The 22,189-nt window shown below is 39.2% G+C and overlaps 1 protein-coding gene across 2 annotated transcripts; it reads left to right on the forward strand.

Annotated features, from left to right (window-relative positions):
* Positions 1–945: 945 nt before the first annotated feature.
* CP (ceruloplasmin) lies at positions 946–20,741 on the forward strand. 2 transcript variants are annotated; one of them, XM_030455789.1, is made up of 20 exons: positions 946–1,021; positions 1,731–1,900; positions 5,004–5,248; positions 6,363–6,575; positions 7,111–7,284; positions 7,868–8,122; positions 8,908–9,073; positions 10,058–10,197; positions 10,780–10,917; positions 11,039–11,250; positions 11,809–11,959; positions 13,727–13,939; positions 14,296–14,503; positions 15,705–15,844; positions 16,323–16,451; positions 17,041–17,147; positions 17,994–18,210; positions 18,818–18,957; positions 19,431–19,593; positions 20,485–20,741. In XM_030455789.1, the coding sequence occupies exons 1-20, from the start codon at positions 962–964 to the stop codon at positions 20,553–20,555; spliced, it is 3,312 nt and encodes a 1,103-aa protein (XP_030311649.1). In that variant the 5' UTR covers positions 946–961; the 3' UTR covers positions 20,556–20,741. The 2 variants fall into 2 exon arrangements, with proteins under 2 accessions (XP_030311649.1, XP_030311648.1); XM_030455788.1 differs by having other exon boundaries at positions 947–1,021; positions 10,780–10,929.
* Positions 20,742–22,189: the final 1,448 nt, after the last annotated feature.

The following is a 22,189-nucleotide window of genomic DNA, read 5'->3' on the forward strand; positions in this document are numbered from 1 at the left end:
GGGCATTTGAAACCTCTACTAGGTGATCTTTCTGCTGAACCATTGACCTTCTAATTTCTAGCATGTGATGCCAACCTGGGAAGCTCCAGAATTTCATCATAGATTTGGTCAGATTTCAAAAACTTGGTTTTGGCAACAGCTACTTAGGTGGAAGTAGAAGTCTCCAGTTAATGCAGATGTGTAGAAGGTTCCAAGAGGTGAGGTTATAAACTTCACTATTCTGACAGTGTCTGAAATTTTTTATAAGAATAGTGATTAAAATTAGTAATTTATCTGTATACAACAGTCCTAGTAAATAAGGTTTAGATTTGTATGTCATTAAAGGAAGTCTGTCATACTTTAGTTATGTTCTGAATCTTAGTCTTCTATGCAGAATAATGGTAGTATTTCTGACGACTAAGAAAATAGCTTCAAAGAGGATTGAGTTTATTACAAATATTTTAAAGTTGCTATACAATGAAAACTGTAATTTAGAATGTGTCACCCTGTCAATGCTCAGAGAAGATGTTTTTAAGAATTTCCAAGTCACTGAAGGTTCATATTTTTAATATAAATCTTTACAATTTGCAATTTTGCAGTTTCAGACATAGCCGTGATGTAATGGATGCATGCTTGAAAAAAACAAACCACAATTGGAAATTTTAATTAGGTGGTTTTTCAATGTCCCATGTTTAAGATCCAATTTTGTAATTATTTTTTCAGTGGGACTAACAGATACAAAATGTTTACAGAACTTGAATATTGCAAAAGTATAGCCTTTTGCACTGAGTAGTACCTTTAGGTAATTGTAGCAATTAAGATTATCTGGAGCTTTGTACATCTGTTATGCTTTTAATCACTGAAGAATGTGGTTTATCCTGTGTGGTGAGAGACCAGGAGGAAGATAACACAGGGAGGTCATTTTGCGGAATTTCTGAGCCTCATTTCCATTTGGGAGATAGTGAAACTGCTTGGAAATGAGATGCCAAAATCCTTTCCTCCGTCCACCCTGAAGGTCCTGGTCCTTTTCTTCTCTAGCCAGGTATGCCACACATTGTGCTGAATTTACAATTCCAAGGGAGCTGCGGTGGGTTTTTGGTGCTGATGCAGTCTCTGCTCTGGTACTAGTGACCTCCATCCTCCCTTCCCTGTCTGTGTCAGTTGAGTGGCTGCTGGCAAAGGAGGGTAAGCAGCAATCTGTGTGGAGTGAGGATGGGGAAAGGAAGCCGGCAGCAGAATGTGTGGACCAACGGGTCCAGCCCTGCATCCCACTCCATCACCCCAAGGAATGCCTGTCATGTACAGCTTCTCACAGCACACTGAAACAGTTGTGTTCTTGTGCTGCTCATGATAGAGCATTGTTTTCTCAGTAGTATACGAGCTATAGAGAGAATGATGAAAATAGTGAAGAAAATGTAATTAAGGTTACGTCTGTAATCCTTTTAAATCTGCAGTAGTTTTGATGCTACAGGACTTGCAGTATAACAGTCTAAATGGTAATTTCTGTGATTGTAGGTTGGCAGAAAAACTGAAACCAAAAAAATTTCTTTGATAATTATCTGAAATTACAAGCTTACCAGAATCCTTTGTTTACTCTTGACACACAGAGGCATTGTGCAACATTTTATTGTATTCACCAAAGCAAACAGGAGGGGGGGGGGAAGTAGGGAGGGGGAGGTGGGAGAGACAAGAACATATAAAGGGATATTGCATGTGCCTGTCCTGTGGTTTTGTTTCACATTTTCCACAAGGTTCATGATTACAAAATGAAGCTATTCTTACTGAATTGCTTGCTGGTTTCTTGCTGCTGCCAAGCTGGAGCAGAGAGGAGAGAGTACTACATTGGCATTGTAGAGACAATGTGGAACTATGCACCCGGCAATACCAGTGTCATATCTGGGCAACTTCTTGAAGAAGAAGCGTAAGTAAAACAGTTTACACTGGTTGAGTTTGATTTTAGAGCACTCTCTGCTAACAGCACTAGGGCCAGACTGAAAACCTGCTGGAGGAAGTGAAATGAAACATGTTGGTGTCAGTGGATTTTCTGCCAGATGTGTGTAAGGGAATTTTGATCTTTTTCTGGGCTTGGTTGAGAATACATTCCAGTGCTCTGCTAATCAAAATCATTGGAATATGTAGGTTTCTTGCGAATTTGTTGCAATTAAATGTTTACTAAGTAGAGACTAGAAGAAAACCCTGAATGCCTTAATGATGTTCAATTTTGATGCTGGTGCTGAAGAGATGACTTTTGCTGTTATGTTTTTAAACACAGCAGTTTGACAAATGTAAAACATTCCTATTTGGCACAGATTTTCTGTTCAGCTGTGTTGTATGCAGTGGTCCTCCTATCCTGCTTGTCACAGGGTGAGGAGGGTCCTGTGCAGAGTGAGATCAGTGAGTAGGGTGAGGATAAATATGGTGAGGAGAAGGGGAGCACCCTGAAGTCATGACTAATTAATAAAGAAAACTCAGATATAAAAGGCTTCAGAGAAAATCATTCCTTCTGTTTTTTTTCCAGTGCCTTTAAAATGAAGGAGGACTATATTAGAATAAAAACAATAAGACAGAAAATCAGAAATTAGAAAAATCTTGAAAAATAGGTTCTCAGTCTGTAGGTGAGGAATTAGATTTCCTATGGTTTGTTTTCTCTGGTGACAGCCAACACTATCTCAGCTAAAATCTTCCACTTCATCAGACATAAGACAAAGCAGTCAACTTTTAAATTCTTTTTTAACTTATAAACTGAGTGATGTGTAAGACACTGCCAGTGATTCAGCGGTAATTCTTATAAATAGTGGAAGCAGGGTATCTTGTCTGAAAACTACAAAGCAGTTATAATACAACAAGTCACTACCATTCACTGCCCTTTCACTGCTTTGCTCTGTTGTGTCAACTTGCAGCATGATAAATTAATTCCAGTTTTTCAATGGTTGCATGCCAGCTATGGAACTGGTCCCTTTTATTGCATTTTTTATGTTTAGCTTCTCTGATGCTGCTTCTGCTGAACCCTTCACCTGTGAGGCTGTGCTTGTGCAGAGGTTGGCATTTACAGAGTCAGGGAAGAGCAGGGGCAGGGGAGAGTGTGCTGTACCTGCTGGAAGGAATATTTTACAATTAAGTGGTAACTTTAAACAGTCCAAGAAGAGCCATAACATAACATGTAGCTTCATGAACTCAGACTTCCACTAAGTAAGCCTTAGCAACTAAGTTTATGCTCTTCAAGTTTCATGGAGCTGTGAACTGGCATTTTAATTACACTTCAGATCTGTGCTTGCCAAGGTACAAACAATTCCTTCCCCACAGTCACCAACAATGCTCACCCTGTGGGAAATACTGTGCATTTTGGGGCAGTTTTAACTTGCTTTCCAGTACAGTTTGCTGGGAAGACAAACCTGAGTTGCCTTGGTTTGTCCTCAGGTAAGATGAGGAATTGGGAGGCTGCTGAGCTTCAGGCAGTCTTGCCCTGTCTCCCAGGATTGCCTCAGCCTCAAGCAAGTTTATTTCTACAGCTTGTGTCCCTGAAATGTGCAGCGGAATGTGCAGGAGGGTTTGTTGCTAAAGAGACTGGAGTTTGGGCTAACCAGCACTGCTGGGTAGAGCAACCAGGACTGGCAGTTTCTCTCACCATTGTAGTTGGGGAATTTAAGCACTTTTTCCACACAGCTGGCTCTTCTCAGAGACTAAAAATAGTTACCGAAAGGTACCTGACCCTCGGCATGGGCAAAGGTTGGCTCCAAGGCCGTTGACAGTTTGTCAGATGCATGTTGACCCTCTCGCCTGCATCTGATGGTGCTTGTGCAGCATTTTCACATTAGTCTGGAGAAGAGGAGGTTCTCATCGCTCTCTACAACTCCCTGAAAGGAGGTTGGAGCCAGGGGCAGTCGGTCTCTTCTCCCAGGCCGGTATCAGTAGGACAAGTGTGCATGGGCTTAAGCTCTGCCAGGGGAGGTTTAGGTTGGATATTAGGAAGAAATTCTTTCCAGAGAGGGTGATCAGGCATTGAAATGGGCTGCCAGGAGGTGTGGAACCTCTGTCGCTGGAGGTTTTTAAAAAAGAGACTGAATGTGGCACTCGGCACCATGGTCTGGGAACCACAGTGGTCAAGGGTTTGGACTTGATGATCTCAGAGGTTCTTTCCAACCCGGATGATTCAAAATTCAAATTAAAATTCTAATCCATGGTGGATACAGAGCTCAGAGGTCTTGGTACCACATGTAGGATGTGTCATCTCCCATCAGTCTTGTTTTACCTTGTGGGTTAGGGTTTCCTCACTAACTGAGCTCTCTTTTTAAATCTATGTGTTTCATTAGTTGAGAGGAGCAATGGTTGAGTAGTAAAGGCACTTAGTGATTGAGGAGGTCATTGTGAGTTCCCTGCTCTCATCTAACCTGTTTGTGTATTTTGGGCCGAATCAATTATAATGAGACTTTATTAGGGTAGATCATATAAAGCTCTGGGGCTGCAATTCTTCTTTATCTATGACTGGTGGGCAAGATGCAGGCTGGTCTCATTCCATCACTCTGCATGCCCCTCTTCTCACATGCACACACTGATGTTCGCAGCACTTGCACTTTTGCCAATGTCCAGACACCTACATGTATTTTACAGCTGAAAATCCGGTCTGTATTGCACTGGAGCAGGGACTATGCAGTAAACATAATAGCGTGATGGTGGAAATTATTATTTTTAAACAGACCATGGAAATTCAAGTATGCAAGTGCAGACGTTTGAGCAATAAGAAATATTATTTGCTGTTGTCCACATGGTCTCAAATTTTGCCCAATATTGTGTCAAATACCCTTATCTTCAGTATACAAAGTAGGTAGAAAACCAGTCAAGTGCATAATATTTAATCTCTGTATGGGTGCCTAACTCTTCAAGACGAGCTGTATTTGTCCCTGAACACACCTTTAGTTGTACAAAGCAACAGGGAGACCTGATCTTTATTTGAGACCCTTCTAAATAACACTAATCAAATATAAAATGAGTACCCGACACTACATGCATGTTTATTTTCTTTACAGTCAGGCTGAAGTCTTTCTCAGAAGAGGACCACATAGGATAGGAAGCACTTACAAGAAGGCTGTCTACACTCAGTACACCAATCATTTATATGATGTGAAAATTGACAAACCTTCCTGGCTAGGTTTCTTGGGCCCTATCATTAAGGGAGAAGTTGGAGATTCCATTATTATTCACTTGAAAAACTTTGCTTCCAGAAGCTACACGCTGCATCCACATGGTGTAACATACACAAAGGAAAATGAAGGTAAGGTTGAGTCCATTCGCTGCCAGAATTTAGCAAAAGTTAATCATGCCTCTGAGTATAAGCGGTATTCTCTCATCAAGGAGAAGACTTGTAAACTAAATAAAGATTTTAAATGGGGCGAAATCGATTTAGAGCAATATTTGTGATAATTTTTCAAGACCAAAATACAAAGCCAAAATGGTATTCCCAAAGAAGACATTTTAGATCAGCATTTCACCTGACATAAGAGTATTTAAATTTCACCTGAACTAATGATATAAAGGTATATGAGATGCAGGTATTAAGATACGTAAGAGAAAAGTTGATGCTTTTGTGAAGATCGTTAACAGTGATAGCTTAAAGTTTCAAATTCCTAACACTAAATTTGTATATATTCTATGTAAGATACACAAGAATTTCTTAAAATGGAGAAACATCTACTGTTTAGTAATAAATTAATTAGATAAAAGTCTGATGCAGTTTAAGATGCATTGTAGGGGTGCTATTGAGATTAGTGATGATTTGCCCTTACAATAGTTGGTCTTGCCACACTTGGGTGATGGCAGGTTCTGCACCAGACAGCACCAGAATGTGGCTGTCGAGTGCTCTTTTAGTGGGCCTTAAAAACTGTGTGAATTTTTGAAAATATGATGTTGTCTCAAAAGTAGTCTTCAAAAATTCTTCATTAGAAGATTTTGTGATGTACCAGCTTAACTTCTAATATTTCATAAAGTTTTTCTTTATAAATAATATGTGGCTGATACAGATGCATTCTCTGAGAGCATGTACTTTTTGGAGCAGTGCTTGATTTATTTTTTTGCTGTTTCTCCCATCAGAAAAGTTTCCAACATTAACAAATGTTTTAAAGATATTTGAATTATCTTCTTAGCAGAGGTGTTAGCTCGCCTAATAAATTAAGAACTACATTTAATGTGCCATTAATGGAAGTGCTCACTTGGAATTCAAAGGCATATCAAGAGACTCCTTAAAAGAAGTACAGGTACCCTCCTGGTTTTTTTTAACCTGTATTCAGTTGTCTGGTCTGTATTACTGCAGCATGTAAGCACAACAGATGTTATCCTGATACCATATTGTGAATGTGTACTGTTAATGGTAGCTGTGTGGCATTTTTCAGGTGCTTTTTATCCTGACAACACTAAAGATTTGCAAAAAAGAGATGATGCTGTGGAGCCAGGAGGCCAGTACACTTACACATGGGATGTGACAGAAGATCAAGGTCCAGCTGAGGCAGATGCAGACTGCATAACCAGGGCTTACCACTCCCACATCGATGCTCCAAGAGATGTTGCCTCAGGACTTGTTGGGCCTTTGATAATTTGCAGGAAAGGTAAGCCATAAATAAGTAAGTAAATGCATGTGCAAGGTGACTTGCAATGGTTGTTGATAAATATCAGTGAAATAATTTACTTAGAATACTTTACTTGTAATTTACTTCTCCTTAGGAAAGGAGAAGATTACAGCTAATGGTGAAATGGAAGCTTTTTGCCTTCTTAGTTGGCTGCCTTTCAGTAGTATAGGAAGTAGTTTGATTTTATATGTGACAGCCAATATAATTTGCAGAATATTTTGTCCACAAATCCATGACTGAGAGGTGAGTGTGCTGGTCATGCAGAAGGATGTGTAAATTCTGATATGAGAAACAGATTTACTGTAATCTTATCTTATGCAGTATTTATTCTTAGTCAAGTTATTTTATAGTATATGTCAAAACTGATTGTTTTCTGAGTGTATCTGTAAGTTTATGTATACACTCATACTCAAGAAAAGTGGTGAAATATGAAGTAAACAAGGACCAGCCCACTTAAAGCTGAAGAAAAGATGTCAGTTGCCAAAGACTTTGAATTTACTGCTTTCTTTTTCAGGTACAATGAATACAAGCAGCAATAAACACTTTGATGCTGAATTTATCCTTATGTTTTCTGTGATGGATGAAAATCTCAGTTGGTATTTAGAGGAAAATATCAGGACATACTGTTCTGAGCCTTCCAAAGTTGACAAAGATGACAACGACTTCCAGGAAAGCAATAAAATGCACTGTGAGAAAACTTTGTATTAATGTTGCTTCTCATTGATATGGTGATACAATATTTTTATGTGTTGTCTCTTTTAAGATAAACCATAGATAATTTTTTTTTTAAGCAGGGCTTTTTCTTGGGGGATTAAAAATGGTTATTTTAAATAATAATTTTTAAAAGTAATTAAAACTGGTGGCAAGTATTGTATAATCAGACCTTTGGAGCTGTGATATAAAATTCTCAGGGCCAGAACTTCTTTGTTCGTATAGTCTAAACAGAGTTGTGTCACTCTGTTCTGTTTCTTAGTCCTGAACTCTATCCTGTAATATTACAGTACAGAAAAACAGTTTTTACCATTAGTGTCAGCAGAGAAAGGTATCTGTGGCTCTAGCATGGATTCCTGAGTCCATGCCATTCCTGAGTCCAGCAGGAACTGCTGGTTGTGCAAGTGAAGTGTGTGTGTACTGTCTCACTTTCAGAGGTGTGGGGTTTCCTTTTGAGCCTTTCTAATTTCAAGAATAGAGCAATGATTGTATGACACTTGCTTCTGACGAAGAGATCCTAAGTCTGTGAAACTAACTTCAGTAAATCACGTTTCTTTTAGCAATCAATGGGTACATGTATGGATACCTCCCAAACCTGACAATGTGTGTGGAAGATAAGGTAAAATGGCATCTCTTTGGTATGGGAAACGAAGCTGATATCCATTCAGCCTACTTTCATGGGCAGACCTTAGTAGAAAGGCATCATCGAGTTGACACCATCAACCTCTTCCCAGCTACATTTATTGATGCTGTCATGATACCAAGGAGTCCTGGGGAATGGCTGCTCAGCTGCCAGGTGAATGACCACATCGAAGGTATGAATTAAATTCCAGTGATTGTATATTTTTTAGCTTGAGAAAGCATTTTGGTGAGTCTCTTTACCAGCACTGACTTGATTATATGCCCGATGATATTCTCCTCTAGGTAACAAAACTCTCATAGAAGCTGAAACGTATAGAAGTGTATTAGATGGGCTTGAGCGTGTAGCTGTGGAAGTTAGGGAAATTCCTGTCTGTAAAGGAAATTGTTATCAGTTGGCAGCAATTGACACAGTGCATTTTTGCAGGCCTCAACTGTAGACAAACAATAGCTTGGATCTTTCTGAGGGTACTTCATTACAATTTTCTGTTTGTTAACAAAAATGTTGGGGCTCATGCCACATTTGGGCAAGGGGCGCAGGACAGACTAACTTGCCTGCTGACAAAGACATGTTCTGGCAAATGCATTGGCTAAAAAGCAGAGAGGATCTGCATTTCTCTCCCCTGTATCTTCCTGTATTTCCATTGTTGCTAGCTATATGATACATAGCAGCTAATGCCACACTTTTTCATGATCTATGTCCCTATACGTGAATTAGAGAAGTAATTTTCCACAAAAGTGGAAGGTAATACAGAATTCAAAATCATTCTCCAGGATATGAAAGTTCTGATATAAAAAGGAGTACATTTAACTTCCAGATTTACAGTATTTTGAAATAGCTATCACACTGAACAGCATCTTGGTGTGGTTGGAGCATCCTAGGCAATACTTAAATCCTACAGATTGGGCTAATTCGTAGCTTCTCCTTAGTTTCCTATACCTCCTCATTTTGTTTTTCCAGGTGGTATGCAGGCCCTTTTTAAAGTACAAGATTGTAGGAAATCTGCAACAGAACACAATGAGAGTACAAAGATAAGACAGTATTTCATTGCCGCAGAAGAGATAATCTGGAATTATGGCCCATCTGCAATTAACCATTTTACAGGACAGGAATTAATCTCTGACAGGTAAATGCTTCTAATTAAAGAAGTTTTACTTTCCAAGCAGAATTAATACAAACATGCTGAATAAGGTAGGACATGGTAGGACTGACTTTTAAGCAGAATTTCTCATTAGCCCTGCTTCTACTTAAATATGAATGCCAGGATAAATATCAGACTAGATTAGGTCTGTTGTTTTCCTTGCATTCTTATTAAAAATTTTGCTGTAGTGTTAGTAATTTCACTGTGATGAAGAAAAATTGTAATGTCATATGTAGTCAGTGACCTCTGATGATTCAAGGTGGTTGATTATTCTGAGTTAGAGAGCAAAGACAGGAATTCAGTGTCATCTCATCAGCTGAAAAATGAGCATGTACTCAGCCAGTACATGGCTTGCACAAGGTAGGTTTGCCCTTTGGTCTGTGTTTACATATTTAAGACCTAGATCAGTTCATTGCATACGTTGATTCCTCAGAATTTTCATCTGTGAGTTAAAGAATATTTACCTGCTCCACAAAGGACAAGGCACAGTTCATTGTTTAAGTAGTTCTTCTAAAGCTCTGAAAGGTCACTTATTGAAAAGCCTAGACTAAATCTTCTCACTTTCTATTTAGATGTTACATATTCTTAGTGTTTTTATCTACTGTTGTGGAACTATTTCTAACTTTTAATAGAAAGTAAGTTTAGTAAAAAGTTTAGTAAAAGTAAACTTTAGGTTATTAAATGCTGACTGGAAATCATTGTTGGTGAATCTCTAAGCATACTGACTTTGTAAGGGCAACACAACAGAGAGTCTTTTTCTTAAAGACAAGTTAGTGAGGAATGGTGGATTCCTGCAGTCTTATATGGGACTGTGTATAAGTGTGTGTGTATAGAGCACTGAAAGGGAGACCCAAAAGACAAATTCAGCACGTCATACTTCAGAAAACAGCACTGAAGTCCTGACTGCCTTTGAAAAGCTGAATGTTACAATTTGAGCTGTTAGCATCTATTGCATTTTCTTTTAAATAGTGAATCTCACGTATTTTTTGAGCAAAATGAAGCAAGAATTGGTGGTTCTTATAAAAAAGCCATTTACAAAGAATACACAGACGGATCTTTCACTGAACATAAAAAAAGGCCCACAGAGGAAGAGCACCTTGGACTATTAGGTAAGATATCTAAAATTATTTCATGTCAAAGATATACAACAGTCTACTGTCACTTCCACTAGCTGGTCAACAGTGCCACTCTACCTCCAAGGTAGGGGTCCCCAGCTCTCTCTGAATCCTGCTGATGCTGGTGCCCAGGGCTTCCTCCAAAAGCCACCCCAGGGTGTAAGAAAGCTCTAGAAGGCAATGCTTTGGCAGTCCCCAACTTGCCTGTGGAAATATGCCACAGACGTCTCCAGAGGTCAGGCTCTGAATTACGAGGCCAGGCAGGTCCAGCCCTATCTGTAACCTGGCTGCTTCTGTCATGGCTCTGGACTGAATTTGAGGTTGGCATTGTTGGTCCCTCTCCAAAGTGAGGAACTGTACTGCATGTCAGTGGGCCTCCATGAGGAGCTGGGAATAGAGCAGGCCAATTGCTGCTGGGCTGCTGTGTGATTCAGGTCAGCCTGAGCCACGAGGGCACAGGGGCATCTTCCTGTGCAACAGGAGAAGCAGCCAGCCATTGATTGCTGCAAGCTCCTGGTGATCTGTACATTGCCTGATAGGACTTAGAAATTAATTAGACCATGTGCTCTTTTTTAGGGCCTGTTATCAAGGCTGAAGTGGGTGAGACCATCAGGGTGACCTTCCGAAACAATGCCAGCCGCCCGTTCAGCATCCATCCCCATGGCGTCAGCTACCTCAAGAGCGAGGAGGGGGCCTGGTACGGCACTGCCAGAGGTGGGACCACAGGTGGGGACCCCATGCCCCAGGGAACATGCTGTCCTACACCTTCATCCTCTAATAGAGATAAAATCAGCAATGTTCATGAGGTAATTCCTGATGCTGTTTTCTGTGATAGGTTCTGGATCTGCAGCCTCTCACGTGAGTCCTGGTGCTACCTTTACATACGAGTGGAATGTGCCGGGAAGTGTGGGCCCTACAGACCAAGATCCAGACTGCTTAACCTGGCTTTATTATTCAGCTGTGGATGCAGTCAGAGACACAAGTTCTGGCCTTGTGGGTCCTCTCTTGGTGTGCAGGAAAGGAGCTCTGCTTTCCTCTGGGAAACAGGTCAGTCAAAATATAGAAAAATGGAAGCATTTGTATTCACTGTAGCTTAATCTGCTTTGTCTTCCTAAATTGTAGCCTCAGAGCCTGCCACAGTAAGGACCACTCAGCACCACCCCCATTCCACATCACAGTCTCACCCATATGCTGAGGGCAAAACATAAAATTAAGAAAGTGAGTTTAGTGTTCTTTTTTCTTTTAGGAAAAAACCAGAAAATAAATCTCTGTCCAGATAAGCCAGACACTGTGTTGTGAAAACACACTGCAAAGAGCAAACACCGGCATTCAAGTCTCAGCTGAGTCTGACTAGAAATATTGTAGACACTTTAAAGATCAAAACACACGTTAATTTCCAGAGGTGGTTCCTGATGGTAGGAAGAGCATTAGCAACACATACATAGTCAACAGATACAGCAACTAGAGAGCTTTGAGATTACTGGAATGAAATATCAGTGTCCTACTTTGTCAATTACACTCATAAATTATGTGCATACAGTTTTCTTCCCTGACACTTGTTGTTCACTCATTTCTGTTTTGCTTCATGCTATTTCCTTTCAACAGAAAAATGTGAACATGGAGTTTTTTCTACTTGCCACGGTATTTGATGAGAATCTGAGCTGGTACTTGGATGACAATATTTTGATGTTTGCACTAAATCCTAATGAAATTGACAAAGATGATGAGGACTTCCAGGAATCAAACAAAATGCACTGTAAGAAAGTTACTAGTCAGACAAATATTCATTTCTACAATAAGCTTTTTACTTTCGTAATCTCATGTTGGGGACTGGGGAACTGTGTAGTAGCAGAGACCTTTCGTTCCTCCCCATTGGAAACTAAACCTTGTTGGAATGTAATTCAATTTGAGTTCAATGTGGTAGTTGAAAATACGGAGACAGCTGTTCAAAGCCTTGCATGGTAATCAAGCAGTTAGTTCTGTTGGGTATTGGCTGAAGCAGACAGAAGGAGAACTTAGGTCTGTAGCCCATGTGCAACCCCTATGAATGAAACCAGGCAGGAAGAGAACAACAACTTCTGCCCTACAGATGGTGCAGCTGAAGGAGGATTTTCCCAGAATGACAGACTGTGTGAGCTTGGCAGGGTCCTCAGGGGTCCCATCTGGTCCAACACCCCTGCTCAGGCAGGGTCACTCACCTGGTTACCTAGGACCATGTCCAGGTGGCTTCTAAATACCTCCAACAAGGACAGAGACTCCACCTCCTCCCTGGGCAACCTGTGCCAGTCTTCAGTCACCCTCACAATGAGAATTGTTTCCTGATGGAACAATCAGGAAAGGGAACCTCCAGTGTGTGAATTTGTGCCCATTGCCTCTGGTCCTGTCACTGGGCATCACTGGGAAGGACCTGGCTCCATCTTCTTGATGTCCTCCCTGCAAGTATTTATAATATGATCCTCCTGAGGCTTCTCATTTGCAGGCTGAGCAGCCCCAGCTCAGCTCTCTCAGCCTTTCCTCACAGGAGGAGATGTTTTCTTGTCCCTTCATCATCATTGTGGCCCTGGCCCTTTGGGCTCTCCCCAGTCTGAGCAGAGTGGAGGGATCTCCTCCCTCAACCTGCTGGCCATGCTCTGCCTTAGGCAGGCCAGGACACCATGCACCTCTTTGACTCGAGGGCACATTGCTCGCTCTTGTTCCACTTGGTGTTTACCAGGACCTCCAGGTCTTTTGCTGCCAAGCTGCTTTGCAGCTCAGTTTGTCTGAAGCATTTCTCCACTGGCAGCTGCAGTCTGACCTTCATAATCTGACCTGCTGGCAACCCTCCTCCAAATACAACCTTAGATAGCACTAGGGCACACTGTTGGCTCATTCTGTGTCCTGGCTGAGTCTGGAGACCTTTATTAACACTGTAGCCCCCTTAAAGTGAAGGTCTTTTGTTCCAGAGCAGAGTCTTATACTGATTGCATTCTGGTACAGTAGAATTGTCTTCAAGTTTTGTGGGAAAGAATGCTTTTATCTTCAATAGGCAGCCCTGCAAATAGATCCTAATCTTTAAACATGTTTGCTTGTGCTCTTTCTTACATTTTGCCCTTGGGGGCATTGCCATTACTTACAGACCCTTGATACTGAGCATTCAGTGGTAGCTGTGAAGCATAGGCTTTGAAAGTTTTGCACAGGAGTAGATAGAAAGGATTAGGTCTTGCAGGGTGTAAATCATGATGCTTTATGCATCCTGCATACTTGGCAGGTATATAGCAATGGGAGTTCCAGTCAGTCAAGTCAGCACTTCAGCCAGGGAAAAAGAGAAGAGTTAAAATTTTTTTCAAACCATGTTTATTAAAAGTTGTTTTCCTTGAATTGATTCTCTGTCTTCACCAATGTAAGAAAGTATTTTATTCATTATTGATATTTCTGTCATTGTAAGACATCACATTATATATGAAGTGTGTATTATTTAATCTGTATTGTAGAATTAAGTAATGTGTCAATCATAGTGTGTTTTGCTTCCTCAAACCTTCTACAGCCATTAATGGTTATATGTATGGAAATCAGCCTGGTCTTGAGATGTGTAAAGGAGATGTGGTTTCCTGGCATTTGATGGGCTTGGGGTCAGAAGTCGATGTCCATGGGATATACTTTTCAGAAAACACGTTCATGACTAAAGGAACAAGAAGAGATACAGCGAATCTGTTTCCACATACATTTCTTACAGTTATTATGAAGCCTGATTCTGAAGGTAAATGTCTTAAAATCCTGTTATTATTTTAGAAACTGTTTACCTTTAATATCTTATGCTTAGCTTCAAGCTTTAAGCAGATGATCTTTTGATCTTTTGGGTGCCACAGCTGTGTACAGCTGTGTTTAATGGGCAGCAAACTTGTGTTCACAAGACATAAGCTCTTAATGCTAAAGCCTTGATTTTTCTAGTTGCTATGTATGAATTTTATTACAAGTAGCCATACCACACCAAGAATTTGCATCTTATATGAGCAGTAGCTTTCTGCAAACCCTATTGACCACAGGTAATACAATTTCAAGGCTTACTCAAAACAGACTTTTGTCCTCAAATGTCGGTCTTGTTACAACCCCTAGGAATTTTTGAAGTGTCCTGCCTGACAACAGATCACTACACAGGGGGCATGAAACAGAATTACAAAGTGAAACAATGCCATTGGTGGAATGTAGATCTATCTATGAGTTTGCATGAGAAGACTTATTATATTGCTGCAGTGGAAGTTGAATGGGACTATTCTCCTAACAGGACTTGGGAATTTGAGAGGCATCAATACCACATGGAAAGGTACCTTGAAATATGCACAAGGAAAAAAATGCGAAAGAGCAAAGGAGCAACTAATTTCTCCATTAAACCTTTTCCTTCTGTAGGCATTTCTAGACGTGTTTTCTTTACATACTTATTTTTAGGGCTCAATAGAATTTGTGATCCTTCCCCACTGATGTTGCCATGTAACTGTAAGCCAGGCAGTGTCATGTTCATAAAGTGGTTCAGCACAAATCTTCTGTGGGGCTTCTACAGATTTTTGTGAATCCCGGATACAGGATTTATTATTTACTGTTGTTGGTAGTCCTTGATGTGCAATGCTGAAAATGTTCATTAAGTTGTAGATACAATGACTACTTTGTCTTGATATTGAGTAACTTACAATATACAACATGTCTTTGTCTCATGTTTACTTGTACTCTGAGTAAGGTTATTTTTCACTCCTCTCTATTTCATCAGCTTACCCAAGTTAAGTTCAAGGCTGAATCCATTAACTGTGAAGCTTTGTCACCTTGGTGTTTTATTTCCAGTATTTGAATCTCAGTGAAAGGGAAGTGGTTGGCTCAAAAATTAATACGAGTTAGCAGAAGAGGCTAAACAATAAACTAATTAATTTCTATGTGTTCCATCTGTATAACATCATATGAGGTTAAAGTAGATAAAGTAGATAATAACTGCCTATAATTTTTATCAACAATTGTATTTTCTTCTTTTTCCTGAGCTTGATAGCACATTTTCTTGCTCTGCATACCACAGCAGAGCAAGTTGAACTCTCATAGTTCTAAGAACAAGTAATATGGACTATGCTGCCATCAGACTTTTTCTTCCCCACTGTCTGCAGCTCTCATGATCTTAGCTGAGAACCAGTCTCTCACTTTTTATTTCAGCAAGGCACTTGAGCTTCACAAGTTTTTGGCTTCTTCTTAGATCCACAGAAGTCACTGAGTGCTGTTTTGCAAGTCGGATGAGTTCTTGTAATTTGAAATATCACCTAGGAAAAGCACTCAGCATTCTCTCAAATACTATATAGACTTGGTATATTTATAGTGGGTTTTTAACCTTCCAAGTTAAGATAAACCTTCCAGCTTAAGAAGAATGTCTTCATGTTGTAGATACCAGTGAGACCTGTGTTTTGTTTAATGGGTAATTGACATACCTGCAAAAGATGTTTTAAAATTAATGAAAAAATGTACAGCATATTTTAATTTCTTTTTCTTTTCAGCCCTGGCAATCCATTTTTAAATAAAGAAGACAAATTCATTGGCTCAAAATACCAGAAGGTAGTGTATCGTGAGTACACTGACCAGACATTCAGCACTCCCAAAAACAGAGCAGAGGAGCATCAACACCTGGAAATTCAAGGTAAAGTAATTTTGAAGTTCAGCATTGAAATTGGGAAGAAGGCAGTGAAACAAAATGAGAAGATACTATTGAAATAACACTCAATATTGTTCTACCATCACCAAGTACCTAAAATTACATGGCATTGCTACTTCTATTATGGTGCTTTCCTGGCAAGATTTCATGGGTTGTTTTGCAAGAAAAGAAAAACCCCTCTGGTTTGCTGCCTGATCAAAAGTCAGTGTTTTCAAAGGCAACATAAAACTGGGCAGCAACATCCCAACTGATTAAAATAAACACGAGGTGTTTGGGGCTTTTGAAACTTCAGCATCTACATAGGTAGCTAACTCCAGCTACTCAATTTGATGTATCATAGTGATGACATTATCCACATACAGTTTATGTGAATTACAACCCAATGTTACTATGTATTTGAACAAAGCAAACTTTGTTCTGACCTTTTGTAAAACCAAATTAATGTTTCTTTTAAATCCAACAGGGCCACTGCTTATGTCAAATATTGGAGATAAAATTGTAATAGTTTTTAAGAACTTGGCATCAAGACCTTATTCTATACATGCCCATGGAGTGAAAACAGACAGTTCCATTGTTGCTGTAACTAACCCAGGTATCAAAGCATCCTTGTTTGCTTCTGGAAGGTAACATCAGGCCATCTAGTAAGGTTTAGCAAGGTTTTAATGTAAGATAGAAGGATATACTTCATTTTAGTTTATTTGTTTCTACCTCAGGTTCTTGATGCTGCTTATGATAAATCTTTCTACAATTAAAACAGCTCTCCAAATTATTGCTATGAATTCTAGCCCTTGACAGATCAGTAATTTTTTGACAAAGGCTGCACCTTTCATGAAAGCAAACAGATTTGGCTACATAGGGAGCACGTAGTTTATGCGAGCTATTATTTTTGAGGTTTCTCTGTGATCTTTACAAAGGATAAAATTGTTTTTATTAAGTATGATAAACTGCACAGTGGAGTTGCATAAAAACCAAAACAAAATAAAACAAACCCAAAACATTGGCAAGAAGGATCAGGGATCTGGAGGAAGGACATAATAATAAGCTCATCAGTGCAGTAATTGGGAAGAGGGAATTCAGGACAAATACAAGCTGTAAATGGAGATAAGATCTGTTTCAGGATGACCTATTACAGGTCAGCACATGGAAAACTTCTAAAACTTATCAATACTTACTTAATTCAGGTGAAACAAAAATCTATATCTGGAAAATCCCAGAGAGATCTAGTTCTGGGGGAGGAGATCCAGATTGTATTGCATGGGCGTATCATTCAACGGTGGACATCATTAAGGTAGATTATCAGTATCATTTTAAATGTGTTTTTTTAATTATTGCAACACAGATATAATCACAGGAAAAGGGAGATGAGTTTGAAACTGTTTTGTTTTGTTTTGTTTTCTGGTCAAGTCATTCCCCCCAGTAATGTGCCTTTGAATTCAACTTTGGAGCTGCCATGTTTGTACAAGCACCCATTAACTTAATGTGACTAATAATTTTTAAGTGGAAATGAATGTATCAAAATCCTAGAACCTGAAGAAAGGAAAGGAAAGGAAAGGAAAGGAAAGGAAAGGAAAGGAAAGGAAAGGAAAGGAAAGGAAAGGAAAGGAAAGGAAAGGAAAGGAAAGGAAAGGAAAGGAAAGGAAAGGAAAGAGGAAAGGAAAGGAAAGGAAAGGAAAGGAAAGGAAAGGAAAGGAAAGGAAAGGAAAGGAAAGGAAAGGAAAGGAAAGGAAAGGAAAGGAAAGGAAAGGAAAGAGGAAAGGAAAGGAAAGGAAAGGAAAGGAAAGGAAAGGAAAGGAAAGGAAAGGAAAGGAAAGGAAAGGAAAGGAAAGGAAAGGAAAGGAAAGGAAAGGAAAGGAAAGGAAAGGGAAAGGAGAAAGCAAAGAGTTAAAACAGAACAAATATTTATTTCCAGGAAGAGATGAAAAAGAGGCAGTTACTCTTCACAGTCCATTGAACTTGATCCATGGGTGCTGAGTAACAGTGGTGAAATAACCCTGTTTGTGAGACACTGGCTACCTTTATTTCCAGATACTGACAGCTGTAAAAATAATAAGAGGCAGCATGTAATGCCTGGCATTAAAAATGCTCCTGCTTAGTCTCATTGGGTAATTCTATGATTTTTCATTTGTCATTTCAGGACACTTACAGTGGATTAATAGGCACACTTGTTGTGTGTCGTAGACATTATTTGCCATCATTTCATGCTAAAAAGAAGATTCAATTTGCTCTTCTCTTTATGGTTTTTGATGAAAATGAGTCATGGTACTTGGATGAAAACATTAAAACCTATTCTACCAACCCACACCTTGTTGACAAAGAGAATGAGGAATTCCTAGAAAGTAATAAAATGCACGGTATGTTTCCCAGTTTATTTGATGTAGCTCTATACAATTCTGCATTTGGGAGTGCTGCCTATAAGTTTGACTTTCTCATCCCCTGTGAATTTCCAGTTCCATGGCAAAAGGCCTGAAAAAATTCATTAAATCTACTTGAAAACACTGTTAATGCCACTGAATGACCTTTTTTAAAAAAATAAAACAAACCTATGGAAAAAATGCTCCTATGTTGAAATGTTGCGGAGAGAAAGAGTAAAATCTAAATTTGAAATATTTTTTATCGGTGAACAACTGTTCTGTATCAGTTGGAAAGGCAACCTGCATCCTAAAACCATGTCCTGTAGAAGCATACACAAACACTGCAGGAAACCCTGATCTTTAAGAACTGCAGTGTTGGTGTGTTGTGAAGAACTGCTAACTATGTCTTATTTTCTAGTTGAATCTGAAATACAATCAGAACCATTCATGATAAGCAGTTCAACTGTTTTGCTTGTATATAGCTCTCAAATACACCATATTGCTGACTAGCACTGGCTTTCAAATCTTGTATTCTGTTGAAGTTTAGAGACCAACAATACATGAAATCTTGTATGTTTTCTCTGTCTTGTTCTTTCCCTCATTTTAGCCATCAATGGCAAGGTGTTTGGAAATTTACATGGTCTGACTATGCATGTTGGAGATAATGTAAGCTGGTACTTGGTGGGAATGGGCAATGAAATAGACATTCACACAGCACACTTCCATGGACACAGCTTTGATTATAAGGTAACAGGTCCTTAACACCAATTTCTTGCTATGTTAAGAATGAGAGGTAGATCAGATACCAAGGACTCTAATGTCTGGTGAAAAGTCAAAGATTACTATATTAAGCAAGACTTGTAATTTGAAATTTGTACACCCCAAACCTGTATTTGATCAACCTACAAAAGCCAGAGAATATCTGCCAGTAGCATTTGCTGATTGGTAACCTCCCAAGTTGCTTTGATCAAGGTAGCTGTTAATCTTTATGGCTGTGGTAACATAAGAGCTGTGGCTTTCCTTCGTTTCCACATAGTTCCTAGCTCATCAATCTTTGAAGTGTGAAGCAGATGTACAAAGTGATGCTTCTGTAGAAATGATGTATTTCACTTCACTCAACTGTGATTAAAAATTTTGATGAAAATATCCTAAAAGATAGCTTTAATTACTGCCATCTGGTAATGCCATGTGTTTAACCATTTTTTCCCTTTGTCCTAAAGCAAACAGGGGTTTACCGGGCAGATGTCTTTGATCTGTTCCCTGGGACATTTCAGACTGTGGAAATGACCCCACAGAACCCAGGAACCTGGCTACTGCACTGTCATGTTACTGACCACGTCCATGCTGGCATGGAAGCAACCTACACAGTGCTCCCGAGGGAAGGTAGGAGCATAATGAGGCTCACAGGCAGACCAGTGCACTCAGAACCAGTTCAGCCTTTGGCAGTATTTCACGGCTTAATATTGTCTGGAGGCCAGCCACCCAATCATACTTTCCTCAGCTCTGCTGCTCAGAAAAAAGGAGCTGAAGGACTAGATACTACCTGACTTCAGCTGTCCATAAATGAAATTTAAGTGAAAAAATTATTTAAATTCTTATTTAAAACGAATTCTTTGTGAGACTGTTTTCTGTACTCCTAACAGTTACAGTACCAAAATACTAAAATAATGTTTTCTTTCTAAAGGACATGTTGTAGTTTTACAGACACTATTACCTCACTTCAGCAATATTACCTGTGAAAATACTTGTATCTTGAAGTATTCTAAAAACTCGTTTCTACAAAGTTAATACAGTTTTAAAAGCAAATGTTTCATGTACTCAGAAGACACAGGTAGTGTGTGCTGTGGTTAACTGACAGAAAGGGACCAGCAGGAGCACTTCAAAGTATGTGCAGCTGCGCATATATATAGATATACAACTGTATAAGGTATCTATACTAAAAACACAGAGCAGAATGCTAAGCATGATACAGTTATATTTTATAAACCATTCTAATTTACAGACTACATTATGCCAAACTTGCACATATAATTAAAAAAGGTGACTTAAGGCTACATGGAAGGAGATGTAGAAAGACTAACTTGTAGAACCAGAATGTTGGATTTTTCATTATCAGCCATCTAAAGTGCATTAAAATATACCCTTCTAAAGCTGTTTTTAAATCTAACTCACAATGTCTAGAAGGTACTGGGATCCGCTGGTCTCATTTTGGAAGCTTTTGTCCATATTCTTTTGATGAAATGTGAGTAATAAACGTTATTTTCCCCCTCACAGACACACCATCTTTGTTCCCAAGATTATTCAATCAGTTCAAGTGTAAAGGTAAAGCAGACACACAAGAATGATGAAAACATTTTACCAAAGTCTGCCTTCACTGAAGCATTTCTTGGGAATTATTATATCCTGGATAGCTGATCTTCACATGTCTTTTGGAAGATTTTATTTTGCGGTCCACAGCTAACAAAAGGGACTGAATGGATGCAACAGCTTATAAATACCTTTTTCTCTAAATAAAAATACTATCCTGCAAACTAAACATTCTAGGTGATGGCTAATGCATGGTATTTTACTGCTGAGGAACGTGGAAGAGACAAATGAAATGTACTTTACTTTTTTTTTTTTTTACATTTGCAAAGAACCTTGAGTAACCGCAAAGTTTGTTGTCACATTCTACTAGCCAGTTATGTTAGTATTTATTATTTGGAAAATAGGAATTTGATTATCAGTTTACCCATAGGTTCACACTTAAAATATAGATGCTATTGGATAATTGAACAGGTAACAAAATAGTTCTATTATTCCTGCTGAATTATTTATAAAGATCTAGTAACATCTTTCAAAATGGTAAATTTATGTTATGCAATGGCTGAAGGATCACACTTGCACAGGATGTTTTTGTTTTGCTGTTATGCAGAAAACTCTGATGAAATTCAGACAGTGAAGGGCAAACTTTGAGGACGGTGATACCCAAGAGCTTCCATCAGTGGCATCTTTGTGCTGTTAATTAGGTAATGCAGGCAACTTAAGCATTCCTTGACAGGTGGAAGCAGCACTATTAGTGCACAACTGACGCAGGTCACAAACGAAGGCAGTTAGAGCAGGTATCATTGAGCCACCCAGTTGGGTTTTAACAGCCCAACTGCAGGTATGTTAGACCTGTGTCAAAGAACAGGGAAGGATGCATGGGACAGGTAAAGCAAAACATTTGGGCTTTACAAAGACCAGAACAAAGGAATTTGCTTGTCTGCAGAACATCTAAATCCCTTTGACCCTTTTTTTAATGTAGATTCTACTGAAACTAGCATTATCTCTATTAATAAATTAGATCATTGACTTCGGCTGTATCAGGAATGCTACAAAGGTAAGATTTTTTCCGTTTTTTTTTTTTTTTTAAATCTATTTTGTTTCCAATGTGGATGCTCTCTTCTGACCTACTTTTACATATGTGTGAAGTAACATTACACCTTCAGTGAAAATGGATTTCATAGAGTCAGTATCAGCTAATTAGGCCTTTAGAAGGTTATGGGGATCATGGAGTTTGTTGTTTTATTTGTGGTAGATGCTCAATAAACCCAAACAGCATTTATAAGGACGGCATAAACATTGTGACAATTTATTATGACTGAAATCCAGCTGAAGGAACAGAAGGATGTTTTCAGCCCCCCCCCCCCCCCGCCAAAAAAAAGACAAGCATCAGTACATAAATGCACAAGTACCAAAAACCTTAGAAGAAATAAGAGTTTTCAGCTGGATCTGTGACCTAGTGATACTTCAAATACTTGTCTGATGACTGAGTACAACAGGAGAAGAAAGAAAAGAAAAATGGCAAGCAAGATGTAATTCATATATTCCACTCCTCTTGGGAACACGTTCGTTTCTCTTTGATTTATGGCCTTTTTTGTGAGTTGCTAAATGAAACCACTTCAGTGTTACACAGCCATGGATGTGTAGCTAGGATGACAGAGCAGCTGACTAATTT

Source organism: Calypte anna, chromosome 9 (genome assembly GCF_003957555.1).
Source record: "Calypte anna isolate BGI_N300 chromosome 9, bCalAnn1_v1.p, whole genome shotgun sequence".
Classification (NCBI taxonomy): domain Eukaryota; kingdom Metazoa; phylum Chordata; class Aves; order Apodiformes; family Trochilidae; genus Calypte; species Calypte anna.

Bases quoted from the DNA above. Each gene is read 5' to 3' on its own strand.
- CP (XM_030455788.1), top strand. From the start codon at position 962: ATGCCAAAATCCTTTCCTCCGTCCACCCTGAAGGTCCTGGTCCTTTTC. The intron at 10,198-10,779 runs GTAAGATATCTA...GCTCTTTTTTAG, and splicing joins AGAGCACCTTGGACTATTAG to GGCCTGTTATCAAGGCTGAA. The intron at 16,452-17,040 runs GTATCAAAGCAT...TACTTAATTCAG, and splicing joins TGTTGCTGTAACTAACCCAG to GTGAAACAAAAATCTATATC.